This window comes from Cryptotermes secundus, unplaced genomic scaffold (genome assembly GCF_002891405.2).
Source record: "Cryptotermes secundus unplaced genomic scaffold, Csec_1.0 scaffold367, whole genome shotgun sequence".
NCBI classification, from domain to species: Eukaryota; Metazoa; Arthropoda; class Insecta; order Blattodea; family Kalotermitidae; genus Cryptotermes; species Cryptotermes secundus.
Window position 1 is genome coordinate 581793 of NW_019731266.1, and position 18651 is coordinate 600443.

At 44.2% G+C, this 18651-nt stretch overlaps 2 protein-coding genes across 7 annotated transcripts in view; both read right to left on the minus strand.

Moving 5' to 3' along the window:
• LOC111866769 (protein Wnt-5b) overlaps positions 1-18651 on the minus strand; it is a 440161-nt gene that overhangs the window by 329115 nt on the left and 92395 nt on the right. The window lies entirely within an intron of this gene.
• Positions 10156-14639, minus strand: LOC111866770. The gene is made up of 2 exons (XM_023856014.2): positions 14249-14639; positions 10156-11030 (listed from the first exon to the last, which is right to left on the minus strand). Exons 1-2 carry the CDS (start codon positions 14606-14608, stop codon positions 10617-10619), a joined length of 774 nt encoding a protein of 257 aa, XP_023711782.1. The 5' UTR covers positions 14609-14639; the 3' UTR covers positions 10156-10616.

Sequence of the window (18651 nt, forward strand, 5' to 3'; positions counted from 1 at the left end):
CAGCTGAGGAGAGGCATGTCCAGGTATGAGCTACCTGTGACAGTCTTCTCCGAAAAGAGAAAACGGTCCGATGATCATGTTGCACATGACGCCACACCAAACGTCCATTTTCGGGCTGTCTCGCGCATGCTCCATGACTCTGTGCGGCTGCTGTGATCCCCATATCTAAACGTTATGCCTGTTTACAGCACCAGAGACATAAAAAGTGACCTTGTTGGAAAACATTATGTTTGTCAGAAAGTTAGGGTCTCCACCGATTCGGTCAAGCATGTCACAGGCAAGACTGTGTCGCCGTGGTTGTCCTCTGGCTTCAGTTCCTGCAGAATCTGCACCCTAAGGACACAACCATTTTTGGAGAACTTTATGCACAGTTGCTCGTGACATTTGCAGTTCCCGTGAAGCTCGATGAATTGACTTCCTTGGACTTCGGATGAACGTCATGCGGACGTTCTCTGCCTTTCTCATCGGAGACACGTTGTCGGCCTCCTCCGTGCCCTTTCAGGACGCTCCCAGTCTCCAGAAACTTCTTCTGCCACGTTTTGATCCTCTTTGCGTCTGGTGCACGACGAAACTCCCTTTGCACCCTCACAGTGGGCTTAAGCTCAGAAAGCCACACAACAACGCACGCCTCCTCCTGAGTTGACACCATCTTCGCGTGAAAGGACAACAGCGCCCCAACGGTGGCTCTGCGACGTAGCATAACAATTTAGGCGGGAATTTGAACTCTTGTAGTACGCAAAAGACCCTCAACAGCTGAAATCATTTGCCTATTTCTCAAAACATCTTCAAAATCATGGCGTTTCACTGTAGACATTCTGTATGCTGTCGGAGTAAGTTTCAGAACCGACGCTCATGAAACTCAATACAGAGACCCTCTCGTAGAGGAGACTATGAAACGCATTAGGAGTATTAAGGATGATGATGTCACAGCATACGAATCTGCCACCCCGGCTCATGTAATGCGTTAAAACACAAATAAGACAACAGTTTCACGAGAAACTCGGTGTGTGTCGAAGATTAACAAAAGCAAAGGGTCAACAGATCTAAATATAAACTATCTGTCGGAACCAATTAGTGTCTCATTGAAAGCCAAGGCTGTTGTCAACATAAAATGAGCAAAATATGATACAGTACCACAACATCGTCTTGTCAGCCACTCCAAAGGAAAACTTCCAACATGAAGATTCGTGCTCAAAACAAGGGCGCTACTCAGACACTTTGCCCAAAACAAATCGCACATAATCTGGGATCGAACCCGGAGACTAACCGACTGAACTCCAATGAACTAAATTCTTCTTGAGAAGCAATAATTTCCCACCCGCTCAAGAAATTCCCAGCATATTATGGAACCCTAAGGTTCATTACGGTGTTCACAAGGACCTGCCACTGGTCTCTATTCTGAGACAGCTGAATCCAGTCCACATTCTTCCACCCTATTTCCTTAATACTGTGACAGATCTGCTCTTAGCAATCACCTATGGAGCCACTAAAAACCGTTGCTAGGTAAACACATTCCTAACGCAGGAAACAATAAAAGAATTGCCGTTCCTATGTAACAATGGAAGAAAATGATCACTGGTAGGCACAGCTTGGTAAATAATTTTTCGCTTCAGCGTATGAAAATAATATGGAGTCCATTGCTAAGCAACGGCGAGGTAAACAAGCTTCATCAAAAATACAGACTGTGCTTTCCGTTGGGTCTGTGCTAAGTGGTTATAAAAGAAGCGCATTCAGACGCTAGGGGTAGCTGAGAGTACAAGAGAATGGAGCATATCCTAGAGAATTATGAAGATAGCGTTAGCGCTCTAATTGATTGTAATTGCGAGGAAGTGTTCAATATACTAAATCATCAAATCTAGAACCCACCACCAGTCACACCGACCCGTCATATGTGACAATATTTATTTCAAAATTATCCTCCCATCCACGTCTCGGTTGCTTCAGGGTTTGCTATTCTCAGCATTGTATGTTACATGCCCTGCCCATCTGACCTTATTTGACGTGATAATTCCAATAAGATTTAGCGAGGAGCACACGTTATGCAGTTTTCTCTTCCCTCCTCTTACTTCGTCCCTCTTAGGTCGAAGTATTCTCTTCAGCACCCTGATACTCTTCAATAATTACATCAGCACTAAGCGGCCTCCGTAATCTAGGGGTAACGTTCCCACCTCATGACTCAAGGTACGCGGGTTCAAACCCGGCGGAGGTCGTGGAATTTTTAAGGGCGGAAAAATTCATGGAACAAGTCCTCCGGGAGGGACTTTTAAGCGTAGGTTCCGTGTCGTAGCTTTACAGCACGTAAAAGAACCTCATGCCTCAAGGAGGCCTCTGAGCCAAATTATTAAGGACATTTCCCGCCCAACAATAGTCGCTAACGCCTCTGGTAGATGGGGGAAGCATCTAGATACCGCTGAGCCAGTAGAGGCCGAACTCGCTGGCTCAGTCGGGACTGATGGCACGTACCAGTATCGGTAGGGTATAGAGACTGGTAGAATATCACAGGGGGACGTACAATAGACCACTGGTCGCGGTGCATGGGGAAACCCACCCCCTCCAATAATAATAAGAATAACAATAAGGGTTCCGAAGGCGGGATATTGCACTTAGCATTCCTCATATCTTGGGCTTTGTTTATCTTGCGATATGCTAGCAGAGTAACTTAACAATGCCAGAGGGAGGATATTGTAATACTAAGAAATTTCACAGTCGAGATTCAAACCCTGTGCACCGAAAACACTAACTGGACCCCTTACCGCTAGAACTAACCTGCACGGTACAGGAAATGAAATTTAAAACACAGCATCAGTTTTGCACTGGGTGGTATGACCTACATACTGATTTTCACTACCATGAGCCCACGTGTATAAAATGTGTTGCATAAGGGCAGATATAACCGTATGAACCTCTTTTCCTTTCAGGGCAATTAAAACACAATTGCACTTTTCATAAGGTGAGGTCATAATAAAGACAATTAGTAACAAATTGATGGCGAGAGGGAATTCCCCGGTGGACATCCTGTCCACAGTGTTGTGGGATTTCTCATATTGTCCATCGGGTTCACTGACGGAGCTCCAATGACGAGGAAATCACATTTCTTTTTTGTTTCATTTGACGTGCATTTTTGTTCGCACGCTCATGCCGCCATTCCTGCTTTGCTGCGTAATGTAACTGCAGCTTATCTCTTCCGCACTGCACAGCACAAAGCATACTCTACAACTATAGTTATTGCTGAAGCACATCTATTGTACGTCACACCTCGTGCAGGCAACCTAATGGAATAAAAAGCCCTGTGTCCATATGTTTGAATTTCCCACCGTCGTACGAACACTGGAACTATGCTGGACACAGAACCTAGTGACTTTCTAAGCCAATCACTGTGGCCACGCGGTCTAGTGCTTGAATCGTTTTCGCTCGCTCGAACGCTGGGATCGTGGATTTGAATTCCAGTCAGGGCATGGATGTCTGTGTGGGTTTATTCTGTTTGTGTTCTTCTGTGTGTGGGCAGAGGCCTTGCGACGGGCTGATCCTCGTCCAAGGGGTCCTACGGAATGTGTATAGGATTCAGAAACTGAAAAAAAGCGACCAAAGTCCAACAGAAGGACTGTAGTGATAGACAGATGGATATACATGACTTCGTAAGAAGACACAGAGGCCTAGGCCACTGACTGTAGCGTACTCTTATTCCCATATAAAGGTAAAGCAATCCATGTAACTGGCCGTGGAGACCCACAGGGTTGTGAGACGTCGCGGTAAGGTTGTCAGCATTACGCGCCGGCCACCATCTACCCCAGGAAGATTCCTAGTACTCATTTCAGTTAGAGGCTGAGTCGACCCCAGGGCCATAGTGCGGCTGGAAGGATCCAAAATCCAATGACCTCATTGGGAAATCGAACCCGCGACCTTCCGGTTTGTAGCATAGTGCCTCAACCAATTACGCTACCGCGTGTCCCAGCAAGTGGAGTATAGGGCATCTACGAGTAAATGCATTTATTTACAGGGCAAGATTTAGCGCTATCGGACGACCCATAGTTAGACATATTCTCCTGAAGTGGAAAACAGGCCACTAACCTATACACTTGAAGAAGAAGAAGCGGTAGAAGAAGAAGAAGAAATTAGCCCCTTCATTCTCCTCCATTCTTGTCCTCAGAATTTTACAACTGGAATTTCATTACTGATTCGGCTTTCGGGAATACGTCATGCAGAATGCAGAAGGTTTTCTGTTTCGACAAACACTGCAGTTGCCATCCTCAAGATTAGTGTCCGCAAGATTCCCTACAGGGGCAAGAAAGTTTTCTCTTTTCCACAGCGCCCACGCTGATTCTGGGAGAGGCCAAGTCTCTTAGAGAATAGGTACCGACGGCCCTTCCGTGGGGCTAAAACCGATGGAGCCTAAAACTGACCATGGAGGAATGCAACGCTTCCATCATCAGGATCGCAGAGGAAGTCAAACCAGATACAGGTGGCAAGTAAGGCGGCTCTGCTTCCCACCTTTTACTTGGTTTCTTGCATGGCTTTCTTTCTTTTCGACCCTGAAGATGGAAGCAGTACGGTTCTTCCGAAACGTCGGGAGACGTCTACGTGAGTAAAAAGAGCTACATCCATTAAGATTTAGTCTTAATAGTCACAGCTCTGAAAACCTCAAGTACACAAATATAACTTTACTGTGTCTTAATATCAGAATTCTACATAAATAGTTCATGATTCATAATCGTTAAACGATTTACAACAAGAAGTTCTGCGAAGAACTAATTACCTATTTTCCGTTCACTACATACTAAGTATTGGATACGACACGGACCACAGAGAAAACACCGCGTCCAGTTCTTTTACCACGGGAATGTGTATACCGAGCCGTTGCCTAGCAACGTTGCACGGAAACACACAGACAGCAAGATGATCTCAAAAAGCCGCCATTTGTTAGCCTACGTCATGACATTCCACAGAATGTCATGACGTGAAACGCTTACTCTCAAGATTATGCAAATCTTCCTTTCAGACATCGCTGAAATGAAGTTCCACGGGTAATTTAAATAAGGCAGATCGTACCACTGTTTTAGAAGTGGGAGGCTTTGCCGTCATTCTCCATTTATGATTTCATGGCGTGGTATTTACACACGGACAAATTCTGTGTCTAGGAGATTCAACTGGTGGGTGCCAAGAGGTTTCATTTCATTTACTCCTATTATTGCTGGCAACAATATCTTGCGTAGCACCCGGCTACAGTACGGTTCCGGTCTATAACCGAAGTATAAATATTTCAGTAATATATTTGCAATTGTGACAGCCGACAAAGCAATATGCGCCTTCCCAGGCTCAAATGTTTATAGGAAACTTCGAAATAGCCCCTTTGCCCTCCGATCCTCCAAAGAACTTTCGCCAACATGACATAAAACTTTGTTGTAATTTATCGCTAAAAAAAAACAACTTTCCCTCCCCTACCCTACTATGTTTCGCTAACAGAATATTAAAAGCAGAAGGAAAAAACTGGTCCTTTTTAACGCGCGTTGCATGGTTGGTTAATAAAAAAGGAAAAAGTTTGATTGTAGGAGACATGGCAACCCTGGCCCCACTTCCTCAGTTCGTTGTTTTTGCTCAACTTCTAGGCCGGTACCATCACGCGGCTCTGTTGACTGCATGCGATCCGTGGAACCTGTACAGTCACGGAAACTAAATTGCACACATGCATAGTCGTGCAAATTAGTATTACAAGTCAAAGTACAGCAAAAACCTCGATTATAAGGAGTAACAGCATTTGACAATCCAGCGAAATTGACAGTTAATAAAAAGTAAATTATATATAATTCGTGTGTAATTAATTCTCCATGGAAATTAGTATTCAACGTAAACTAGAGCACTCTCGACTACACGAGTTATGGTACCCAATAATGTTGTCACGTGATTGGCTATTGATGGGGATTGGATTGGTAATCAGATTTACTGAACACTTACAGATCGTAACTACGATTAACTACGACAGTCTCAATGAGATACACTCTACGAAAATTACTGTAATTTTTCAATTTTTTCGCTTAGTGGGGGGTGGAGTCCAACTGGGTCCACTCTGTAGCCCACTCCGGGTGATTATGATGATGGAGAATTTGGTGGAATGAAGATTGGCAGGGAAAACCGAAGTACTCGGAGAAAACCCGTCCCAGCGCCATTTTGTCCACCACAAATCCCACTTGACAAGACGAGGGATCGAACCAGGGCCGCCGCGGTGGGAAGCCAGATACTAACCGCTTGAGCTATGGCGCGGCCAATATCACTGTAACTATAGTACACCTAATGTCCTGCCTTCATAAAGCAGTTGCTTGGCAACGGCTTTCAATGCCGGACGTTCCCCTTACTCTGGGTAACTTTCCCCAGCCTTAGCTACCACCTTCTCACTTCTCACAAGTGCAACTCTCAACTGACGCAACAGCGGACATCCCTCTGATCCCGGCCTCGCGTCCTTGTAGGCTGTCGGCCATCTCACACCAACATCCTACTCTTCTAACTGCCGTCCAAAAACTGTCTCGTAATGGCAGCTGGTCTTTGTTATACAGCCCCGGCAGGGGCCGCGCAGAAAACGTTTCTTCCATTATTGCGTGTTTTCTCGTTGTCGGGAAAACGTGTCCACATAGCTGTACCTTACAAACTCCTGTTATACTGTCCCCTGTTTACACAGATGTTACTTAGCTATGGCCTTTTCTCTGGTTCCACAATTCTTGCTTTGAGAAAATATGTCACAATCTAACATTGACACTAACAATCCTGACTATGCGTGCTTAAGTAACCATTAAGAAAAATTACATTTGGGTAAGGAAAACGCGCTTTCAAATAACTGATCCAACATAATTTAACGCCTCAGATTATCACAGGAATTTATAGCAGACTTATGAACCAGTATCAACAAAAGCACCAGTATAATCGAAAGGAGCGCCAGAAAAACCTGCATGTGAATACAGCCACCAGTAATGATTCCAACTACGTTAAATAGCCTCAAATTCATTAACAGGAATCTTTATCGAACTAGTGATACAATAGTCTTCAACAGATGAACCGGCGTCATTAAAACGAATCACAATCATAAAAATCAACGCTAGAGAAACTTGCGAGTGAATACAGGCGCTGTTCTGCTGTAGCTAAATAGGCTCAGAATCATCAGCATGGTCTCCAGTGCCCGAAACATTGCCGACCAACAGAAGTACAGTCCCGCAACATGACATGTTCTGTTTCTTATCGACTCAGTATGAAGTCAGGTGGAGGGAGTGGGCAGCGTGACGTTTAAACGATACTTCCGGTTCCTGAGTAGAATCTGATAACAAATTCACATGCCACGTCAGTCTCACCTTATCAAACATCTCCTCCACCCTCTCAGCTACACTCTTCCTCTCTTCCACCCTTAAAATCTCCTCATCTCTCCTTTTTAAGACTGCCTTTCTACATTTGTGGGTACATCTTCAGTATCTAGTTTCAGGAACAGGCAACGTACAAGAAAGGTGATCATGGGACTCGGGGCACAAAGCAAGGAATAATTGCTTCACCCATTCTCTTATCACCGACGAACCGCAATAGCTCAGTCGGTATAGCGACTGGCTTACGGGCTAGACACCCATGGAATGGGAATTCGATTCCCGGCAAGGGAAAGATTTTTTCTCTCNCATAACGTGCAGACCGGTTCTGGGGTCCAATCAGCCTTCTGTCCAATGAGTACCGGGGAGCTAAAGCGGCCGGGACCCGAAGCTGACCACTCACCCCCTTTAGTGTCAAGGTTAAAAATGATGGAAATATACCTCCGCTTCCCCATACGTTTCCATGGCGTGATGCTTAATTAATTAAGCCCACGAATAATTTTACCTTTCTGCTATATCTGTTTCTTCGCACTGTTTGGTGAAAGTAAACTTTCCTCTAATGGCTCGCTCAGGGTCCCGGTATCCCGCCCTCCCTCAGTCCGTATCAGTATCACATTTATACTTTCATATCCTGAAGATGGAAGCAGCATAAGTAAGGAAGTAAGCTCTACAGTGGCCGCCGTAAGAACTTCACATTTCCCATATCTGATGATAAGGACATAAACTAAGGAGCCGCCCGTCAACAAGTTTGGCGACCCGCCGTCGGTGCGAAACGCAACCTCCACTTCCTGCTACGATGAACAAGATCCACACGCAATCAAAATGTCCAATCTCTTTCCAACTGACTATAACACACCAGTAATTAAATGCACGCAGTGAAACTGCCACTTTTTTACAGAAAAATTAATAAAACTATACATGACTGGTAACCATAACGCACGCTTTATGGTTTCTGTTTCTGGGGTAGTTACTGATTTAATTTGATTTCATTTAACCTACTTTGCGGCAAAACAAAAATACATATGTAAAACACCTTAACTTTCCAGGCAGAGAGTTAAAGGCCTCTCCATACCTACCGACGGAGGGGAGGTAACATCCTCGAGTCTGTCGTCAGCGGTCGTCAGGCACTCTCTGTCTATATATAGATATACTCGTACGTATATGAAGAAGTGCTTTGTTAAGCGTGAGATTCAGCATTAGCATTATGCCATTTCGGGCTATAACAGCAACACGTTGTCAAGCGTGAACACGCTGCATGAACGTAACTTACGCAGTAGATCAAGAACGAGTGCCTATCTTTGTTTTAGCGTATCGCGTCTATTCTGTGACTACTGATATTATGACGTGCATAAATATATAGTAAACCCTGGCTAATACAGATTAGCTAGGAGGTGTAGAGAGACGTCATGCGATTTAAACGATAATCTGGACTATTGAAGCAAAAGATAGTACTAAAAGACAAACAAAAATTAGAAAACAGATAAATGGAAAATTAAAAAATATAGGTAATAAACGTAACTTGCCTCTGTGCTTAACTAATTAAGCATTACGCCATGAAGGCGTGTGAGTGGATGTATATATCCACATTTTTCTTGACCTCGGCACTAGCTGGAGGTGAGTGGCCAGCTTCAAGCCCCGGCCGCTTAACCCCCGGGGAAAGAGCCCCCGGTATCCATTGGATAGGAGGCTGGGTTGACCCCAGAGCCGGTCTGGACGACGTGCAGAAGGCAAAATTCTTGACCCTACTGGGGCTCGAACTCCGACCCCTNGCCGCTTAGCCCCCGGGGAAAGAGCCCCCGGTACCCATTGGATAGGAGGCTGAGTTGACCCTAGAGCCGGTCTGGACGACGTGGAGAAGAGAAAATTTTTGACCCTACTGGGGCCCGAACTCCGACCCCTCGGTCGTCTACCCCGTAGGCAGTCGCTATACCGACTGCGCTACGCGGCTCACCGTAATACACATACGTAGTGCTGATGAAAATAAATAAATAGAAATCACTGCAGCAATTTCTTCCTCTGTCAGAAGCTGAAATTCAGGGTCTCCAGTCAGCTCAAGCCAATCTTGGATATTTTCTTGCGTGGTTTCAATCTCTCCAGCTGCCCTCACCACAGTCTGAAAGTCCTGCTCCTAAATCCCGTGGTTTCAATCTCTCCAGCTGCCCTCACCACAGTCTGAAAGTCCTGCTCCTAAATCCCATGTTTCTTTTAAAATACGTACTCAACTGTGAACAGAATTTTTCATATTTCGATCCCGATTAACTGGAACTAACCGAATAAGCAAGGTTTTACTGCATACACAGTGTTTCGTGTGATATTTATCATTGTCATCACGCAATTTCGGGTTACCATAGCAACCAACTGTCCGCCGCTAACACGCCACATGAACGTAAGTTATACGTATAATAAAGTAAAGGTATGTTGTTATTATTAATTTTATTTCTATTTTGTTTATTCATTTCTTATTCTCTTTCTTTCGCTCTTCCTACATTTTCTCCTTCCCTTATATCTGTCCTCGACACGTCTGCTCTCTCTCTTCCTTCCTTGCATCAGACGTATCCTCAAGATGGAAGCAACACGTTTCTCCTAAAAGTCGCTAACGATATACCAGATCACACACTGCCACATTCCACAGAAAGATGTTAAAATACCTTTAACTTATCATACTGCTACCGCTGATTATTCCTACCTGAATTAACTCTTTAAAGTCTGATGGTTAATATGTATGTATGTATAAATATTGCCATGTGTATGAGTGACTAAAGACGGGGTTTGGATTGATAACTCGATTTATTGATCATTAAAGGTCGTAATTACAAATAACTGTAACACTACAGCTTTTTCCATACTTTACAAAACCACGCTGTCTTTCCCAGCCCACAGTGTCTCCATTAGTGGTTGCCTGGTAACGGCTTCTAGTAATGGTCATTCCTATGCTTCCGAGTTCAAGTCCTCTCTGAACGACAGCTTGTTACACAGTAACGGCTCTGCTATATTTGCTTATCTCGCGGTCGTTGCACAGTAACGGCTCTACATGCTACAATACGTATATAGCTTTCACAAGATCCTAGCAGTAAACGGCGACTGTTTTCCTAAACAGCATTCACATATGTGATGTTTCCTGTGAGGTACGAACTGGAGTTTTGAGTATCATTTCGAAGAACATTAGGTTTTATAGGGCTAGCAGTCACATATCTAACAGAAAAAAATTACTAAATCCGAGAAACAAAATACGCTAACCTCCACGGAAGTCTCAGACTTCACTTATTGAACCTCGTCACTTAACTATGGCACATTAATGGCCTGGTGCTCCAGTTCCTGTTCAATTCTCTCTTCAGTGAGGATAGCCTGAATCTTCAACTGCGCCGATGCGGCCCTCCGTACTGATAGTCTCTTCAACTGACATGCCACACTCTTTCCAAATGTCTCAAACTCGTCTTCCTCCTTCCTGTCCAGCACTTCTTTCAACCTGTCCACAGTCTTACACAGGAGACCACAGTCGGACGTCTTACATCTCTTGGGCTGCTGCCTAGCGGGCTCCGGGGACGCTGATCCCTCCAACCGAAATTCGGAAGCTTCTCGCTTTCCACAGGCACTCTCTTCAACTGAAGTCCAGGCTTCATTCGTGTCGTACAGCTGTGTCACTTCTTCAAGGACAATTTCTTCATCTTTTATTGAAGTTGACCTGCTGACTCTATCCTGTCAACATCAAATATTCATTTAAATTTGACGGTAGAAATGTGCTAATAACAAAAACTGAACGTGGATGTGACGTTCTCACGGCGATGAATATGAAGATTACAGTACTCAGATGTTACATGTAGTAGGTTAGAAAGTTACAGATGTTTCGAAAAATCCTGCTACCCTGGAAGCAACAGATTCCTCCGAAACGCTGATAACGATCTACCAGAATACAGGGGGCCATATCCCACGAGATATTAATATTTAGAATTTAATATGTTCCTAAAATGTCCCTTGCGGCGGCCAGGTCTCGATCCCTGGGCAGGTCGTGTGGGAACTGAGGCAGGTTTTCTCTGAGCACTTCGGTTTCCCCTGCCAATTCTCATTCTACTAAATGCTCCATACTTATTTCTCATCCGGGGCTCGTTCAAGAGGCCCAATAGTTGCCGGCGTACCAAGTAGATTCAGTGTCACCCCACCCCCACGAATAATGAAAATGCTTCTGAAACTGTTAGTGTCTATAGAACAACAATCCAAGACAAATATATGAAGCATACTTCATCACCAAGATGTGTCACTTTAAATACTGTACATGTTTACTAGAATTTAAGCGGAGGAATGCATTACAAAGAATAGTCACAGGGACAGAATTAGTAAGATGAAGCTCAGTATTAGGTAATAAACCAGTAGAAAAATATGCGAATTGAAATATTCAGGACACTGGGTATCTATTGTAGCTTTCAGACCGGCTCTGGGGACCATCCAGCTTCCTCCCCAATGGGTACCGGGGGCAGGAGTGTGAAGCTGACCACTCACCTCCATTTACAGCCGAGGTTAAGAATGGTGGAGCTATATCTCCACTCTTCTATATGCCTTCATGGCGTGGTGCTTAATTAATTAAGCACAGGGACAAGTTTATCTTGCCGTTATCATATCTGGTATCAGTTACATCAACAAGGTGAGATGGAGTTTAAGAACATGAGGAAGTACATAGGAAAGTGGATTAATTTAAAAAAATAATATCTCAGTAAAAACATGTAATAACGTAAAATATTAAACTAGTACGGTGATAAAGTAAAGGACGACTGGATGGGCGAGGAATGTTGCACGCATGCATTTCTTCCGGTAACGCTGTGAATTTCATACAGCGTCAGGGCCTATTTAAGGGGAGGCGATCAGGACCGTCGAACCGGGACCTCAATCCACAGACTTTATAGAGGTATCTGCATCTATGAAATCAGGAAAGGTTAGTTTGCATTTTTAGCCGTTATAAGACACAAGAATAAAAGAAACATTTGCCGTAACCTGAATTTGTTGTTGCTGACAAGGGCCTCCACACTGTCATTGTCCCGGGGCCCCTCAAAACTGTAAATACGGCCTTCTAAAAGCTTGTACAAGTCATGCTGTAAACGGTTCAATCACTCAGTCTCCCTTGCGCCCGGTTATGGAGCCAACATGGCGGTTATGTGAGAGTTTAGGCCAAAATAATACTCACGCCATTCAGTGTATGGATCTGAAAAGTGTAACATCACGACCACTAAGAAAAAAAAAAAGTAATTTTGTAACGGCCATTTTTTTGGAGAATGCAATACAGCCCTTCATGGCTCGGAATCTGCTTTCGGACCAGTGCAGAGCGCTTACAATTTAACATGGGACAAGATTACAGATGTATCTGTAACTTTTGTGTGACACACAGTTCTGTGTGCTCAGCAAGCAAAAATTTGAACCTAAATTTATCAGAATAGTGAAAAGCTGCGACTAGAAGCTAAAAAAAGGTAAAGTGTATAATTAAGCACCACGCTATGAAAACTAATGGAAGAGTGGAGGTATAGCTCCACCATTCTTGATCTCGGCACTAGATGGAGGTGAGTGGTCAGATTCACGCTCCGGTCGCTTCGTTCCCTGGGAAAGAGCTCCGGTACCTGTTGGATAGAGGGTGGGTAGGCTCCAGAGCCGGTCTGAACGCTGTGGACGAGAGAAAACTCTTTCCCCTTCCAGGAATCGAACCCCGAACTTCCAGCCCACAGCACGTCACTATGCCGACTGAGCTATCGCGACTCCCGGTTACAAGCTAGATAATTCTTAACCGTTAAAGGATGGCACAGTGTTTGTTTACCAACGCTGTCAGTATCTCACACTACATTGCGTCAAATGACATGATGACTTGGTGATCTTAAACTACCGAAAGTCAGTAACTGGTGGCGAACGGCCTTGCAATATCCACCATCTGCATGTCCTGCCCATCAGGTCCTCGATCGGGCCTCGATCTCTCGATTACAGATTGCAAATACAATTACTGACCTTTCGGACATCATCCATCGTATTTTTTAACTTCAAACAACGTCCGGGGCTACTTCTGTCCATTGGGCCCAACTGAGCTGCCTATTTACCTGAGGACGGAGGCAGACTCCAGTCTAGGAAACGTTGTTTTAAATAAAAACAGGACGATAACTGTATTAATACATCATCGTCACGAACTTATTGGATTTATTAATGACGAATCTCCTTGTTTTGTATTTTTTTTCAGTTCTGCTGTTATTTCCTTTGCTATCTTAAAGTTACATAAAAGGGTAAACGTAAAGTTGTCCACTACGACACGAAAACGTTCTTACCCTCAGCACTAGATGGAGGTAAGTGGTGAGCTTCAGTCTCCAGCCGTTTTACCCGCGGTACGATTGAAGTGTCTTGATGCTTTGGAGGACAGCCTGCCGGGAATCAAACCCCAATTCCTCGGCTATCCAGCCCGTAATCTGTCGCTATATCGACTAACAGTTATTATTATTATTATTATTATTATTAGAGGGGGTGGGTTTCCCCATGCACTTAGACCAGTTATTGGTCCATTGTGCGCCCCCCTTTAATTTCTACTGTCCTCCATACCTTACCGGTACTGGTGCGTGCTATCAGCCCCGTTCAGCCAACGAGGTCGGCCCTCTGTACCTGATATTTCCCCCATCTACCAGAGGCATTGGAAACTACTTGGGCGGGAAATGTGTTGCCTAATTTTGCTCAGAGGTCTCCTAGAGACATGAGGATCTTCTACGTGCCGTAAATCTACGACACGGGACCCACGGCTTAAAGTCCCTCCCGGAGGACTTGTTCCCTGAATTTTTCCGCCCTTAAAAATTCCATGACCTCCGCCGGGTTTGAACCCGCGTACCTTGAGTCATGAGGTGGGAACGTTACCCTAGCCTACGGAGGCCGCTACTAACAGTTAACGTAAACAGTGAACTCACCGGAGTGAAGCCGGGCGGTCTCTCTCGCTGGAACACAAAACTCTTGAGGAAGGAGTGTAAACTACTGAACCAGACAACTGTTGGTCTGTATACATCTTCAGGAGACGAACAACTAGCCTCACTAAACTGGATTTTCTTCAGTTCCTGGCAGTAAGACGATCGAATATTTTTAATCTTGTACTTTACGTCTGAAACGCCAAAACCTTCCAGACCCATAGCCGCAGCTATTCTCTCGAGCGCAAGGTTCCTCGCCTCTTTGTTTTTATAGTCCAGCAAACTTATGTTCCACAGACATTCTTCCTGTTTATATAGATTTATGAATTTCATCGTGTTCACGTCGTTCCACCTCACGAACGCCATGTTTCTAGCTCTTCACTAGGTTCGTGCTCGCCTCACGAACATCAACTGCCAGCAGGTTCGACCGGACCGGCATTTGCGAGTGAGACAGCATTCTATCTGCATTCGTGGCTGAGCATGCGCACACGTGCTAGTAGTTTCAGAAATGCCAACGGTGGGAATTTGTTCCCCAGAGGAATCATCTGACATGACGGTGCATCACACATGTCAGTGATGTGAGAATTCGCCAGTTTCACCAGTTGCATGCGTCCGGGAAAATTTAATACTGTAAAATCTTGCTAATTTAATCCGGATCAAAATACGAAAAATGACAAATACTGCTCACAGCTGAGGACATATTTTAAAAGACACACATGAGATTTAGGAGCAAGAGGACTTTCAGACTGTGTTGAGGGCAGCTGGAGACTCTGAAACCACGCAAGAAAATATCCATGATTGGTTTGAGCTGGATAAAGGAGATCTTGGATTTCAGCTTCTTGTCTTTTTATGGTTTTTAAATAACGGCTCTACCGTGATTTTGTTTTTCATCAGCGCTACACCTATATTATAAAATTTTCCAGTTCTTTGTGTTCTAATTTTTCTTTTTTGTCCTTTAGTGCTCTCTTTTGGTTCATTGATCCGGATGACCCCTCTCCCCTCAGTCAATCCGCAATAGCGAGGGTTTACTTTAATGTGGGAATATTTCAATTTTACTAAGTGCGGACTAAAACCACGGGGATTTTTGTGTGCGAATAATTATACCAGAAAAAAATTAACAAAAAAGACGCCTTGAATATGCCAAAGATTTGATGTGAATATTCCAGGAACGCGATAGAAGCTTCAATTGTTAGACATGTCAAATGAAATTTACATTCTGAGTTGGTCCCTGGTACGTTATGTAGCATTTCTGAATTTTATTACTGCTTACGGAAATAGCAGCTTCCTTCACTGAAGAATGTATTTAAAATGTTTGACATATCTCCGTAATTTGATAATGTCTAAACGCTTGAATTATTTTCTAAATTACTAGAGAACATCTCCCCTTATTGCACTACCACCAAGAGAACGACTAACCGAACGATCAACTGACGGACTAACTGATCTACTGACCAACCAACGGATCAACCAGCCAAACACCGACCAGAGAACAAACAGTTACTAAGTTGGAATCACTTAGTTCCGAGGGTTCAGTTTTTATTCCGCAGATGACGCTAGCGGTAGGCAAATAAAGTCTCACAACATCAACAATTCTCCAGTTAATCCTATGCATTGATTTGTTGCACAAAATTTCCACTCCATTTTCTTAGTATGTATATGCTTCACGACAACTTTTACTGTACATTTTCCTGTTATCTCCCACTGACAAGGTCCGGTCTCAGGCGTTTTATAACTGTAGTTATACTGATATAGGCTGTCTAATGACTGAGGTTAGAGCTGTTTTCTAAGGGACCCAGAAGAGTAGATGTCTCCTCTCCCTCACCCGAGGACGGAAACATTGCCACCTTCCGAAATGTTGTGTTCTCTAGTTTTTTAGAATACCAGACGACAAAGTCCAAAAACCCAGTAATTCCAAGTGTTATACATACCATCGTCAGAACCCCTTAGAATCTAAGATTTACTAAGACATTCAAGAAATTCATTTGTTTTACAAAACCCAAATTTAATTACTGGGTTAGAAGCCCGCCATTTGACCCTATTTTGACTCTAGTCCATGTCCTCACGTCGCATTCCTCTGAGCTTTCAGCTATACTGTGCGTCCCTTCCTCGGTGGTTTTCCGGCTAAAAGGATTCTCACTTCCCGTATGCATGACTCCTGACTCCAGTCCATGTCCTCACGTCGCATTCCTCTGAGCTTTCAGCTATACTGTGCGTCCCTTCCTCGGTGGTTTTCCGGCTGAAAGGATTCTCACTTCCCGTATGCATGACTCCTGACTCCAGACCATGTCCTCACGTCGCATTCCTCTGAGCTTTCAGCTATACTGTACGTCCCTTCCTCGGTGGTTTTCCGGCTGAAAGGATTCTCACTTCCCGTATGCATGACTCCTGACGCTCCTGACTATAGAATTCAAACAGTATCGGAGTACGGCACTTGACCCTCACTGTGCTAACCCCGTCAATGTCTTCAACATGAGATTACCCTCAATTTCGAACTGGGTCTGGCTGTTCTGTTTGCCCCCCGGTGTCGGGGGCACAGGAAGTGCATATCTGCGCGCGCCGTCATATTCAAGGTGTGCGGTTTGAAGAATCTTCTGGGTGTTCCCCCAACTGGAGACACTGCACTGACCTTGAGTACGGCTTTACCAAATGTTTTCTGGTCTACTGACTCGCTGAACATCGCAGAATCCGTCCCGTTATGGTATTCACTCTGTTCCCATATCCAGCAGATCAGCTCCTTTTATGCTTGTCTTTAAGCGGAAATGCTCTATTTGGGAGGGGGGTTATATGTTCATGGTAATTTTGGCAGCAGTATAAGCGGTTTGGGATAACAAGACTTAATATAAAACTATACATACTTCAATAGCTTTTTACGACTATAAAGCTCTCAGAATTACTAGGTTTTTGGACTTTGTCCACCAGCCGGTATTCTAGATACTAGATACCATTTCGGAAACTGGATATTTCCGTCCTCGGGTTGGGAGAAGACACTTACTCTGTTGGGTCCCTTAGAAAGAAGTAGCCTTAAACAAAGCGTTTCGGAACCTGGATCTGTTCCCGTCCTCAGGTTGGGGTGAAGACACTTACTCTGTTGGGTCCCTTAGAAAGAGCTAACATCAATAAACGTTATGTTCGCTAGTTTGTAGAATAAAGAACGATGGACAGAGTCAGTCGTCTCGTTTCAGTTCCTCTCATTCATTTCCGGTATTCTCGCATCTGACACTAAACAAGCAGCTGAACCAGTCTAAGCAATAATGGAATTAAGTAACGCTGGCAGTTGATACAGTGACTCAAAATGTAAATTTGGCAACAGCGTCTGGTGTCACTCTCCCACACCAAGTGGCGGACATTTCGAATGCGTGCCGCACACCGGAAACAGCTGTCCGTCGAACCAACCAGCATGCACAACTACAAAAACAACATCTAACGAATTTTTTTTAATCCATGTGACCTTATGTTGCAATCTGATAAATATTCAGACAACGAATATAAATGATTCAGACTCACATCCAAAACACTACTTTCGACTGTTTCTGACTGCGTACCTTTGTTCGCAACGCGTCGATGTCGACTATTGCGTGCCCTCAATACATCTTCATGAACGGCTCCGACTGGATGTCCGAAAATACCGTTCTCCACATACTACTAAAGGTACACCTCTATTTAAATAATTTCGCAGACACCAGCGCATGCGCTCGGCTTGGTTTGTCACCCGAAAACGAACAAACTCATCCGAAATCCCTTCCGAACAAAAACGATCACTTGTGAACGAGAACGAAAACAAACAAAAGGAAAGAAGTCTATCATTTCGTATTGTTGTCTGCTTTGGTGTGCATTTAGGATAAGATTTTGCTGCACATCAACAATTTTGTATTATATATCCTATTAAACGTGGTTTATAAGAGGAAAAGTTCTATTACAGTTTATTAATAGCATTGTTGTAACATAATGAGATCTCCAGCGGTTATAACATAATGTTTTTTTCCCCCGGTGCTTGTATGTTTCACTTCGGACAATAAACTTGGTGTTTTCCTTGATCATTTTTTGGTCATTCCGAAATCTAACTCCCTGTTAGAACATTATGACTATTGGAGATCGCGACTTACGCCTTACGAACACTCCCCGGTTAGGTACCGTTACTTAGAGCGGGGATCGTCTGTATTAGGTCTAAAAATATTATTTGCCTCTTGCGTTCTAGATTCTCACAGCAGTGACTATCCTCCGAGATATGACGCCGTGTATTCCGGTAAACGTTCACAGACGTTTCAGAAGAAGTTAAGGTCTCCATCTTCAGGGTAAACCAGTAAGCCAGGCAAGCAAGGCCGCGCCATAGCTCAAGCGGTTAGTCGCTGGCTTCCCACCGCAGCGGCCCGGGTTCGATCCCGGGTCTGGTCAAGTGGGATTTGTGGTGG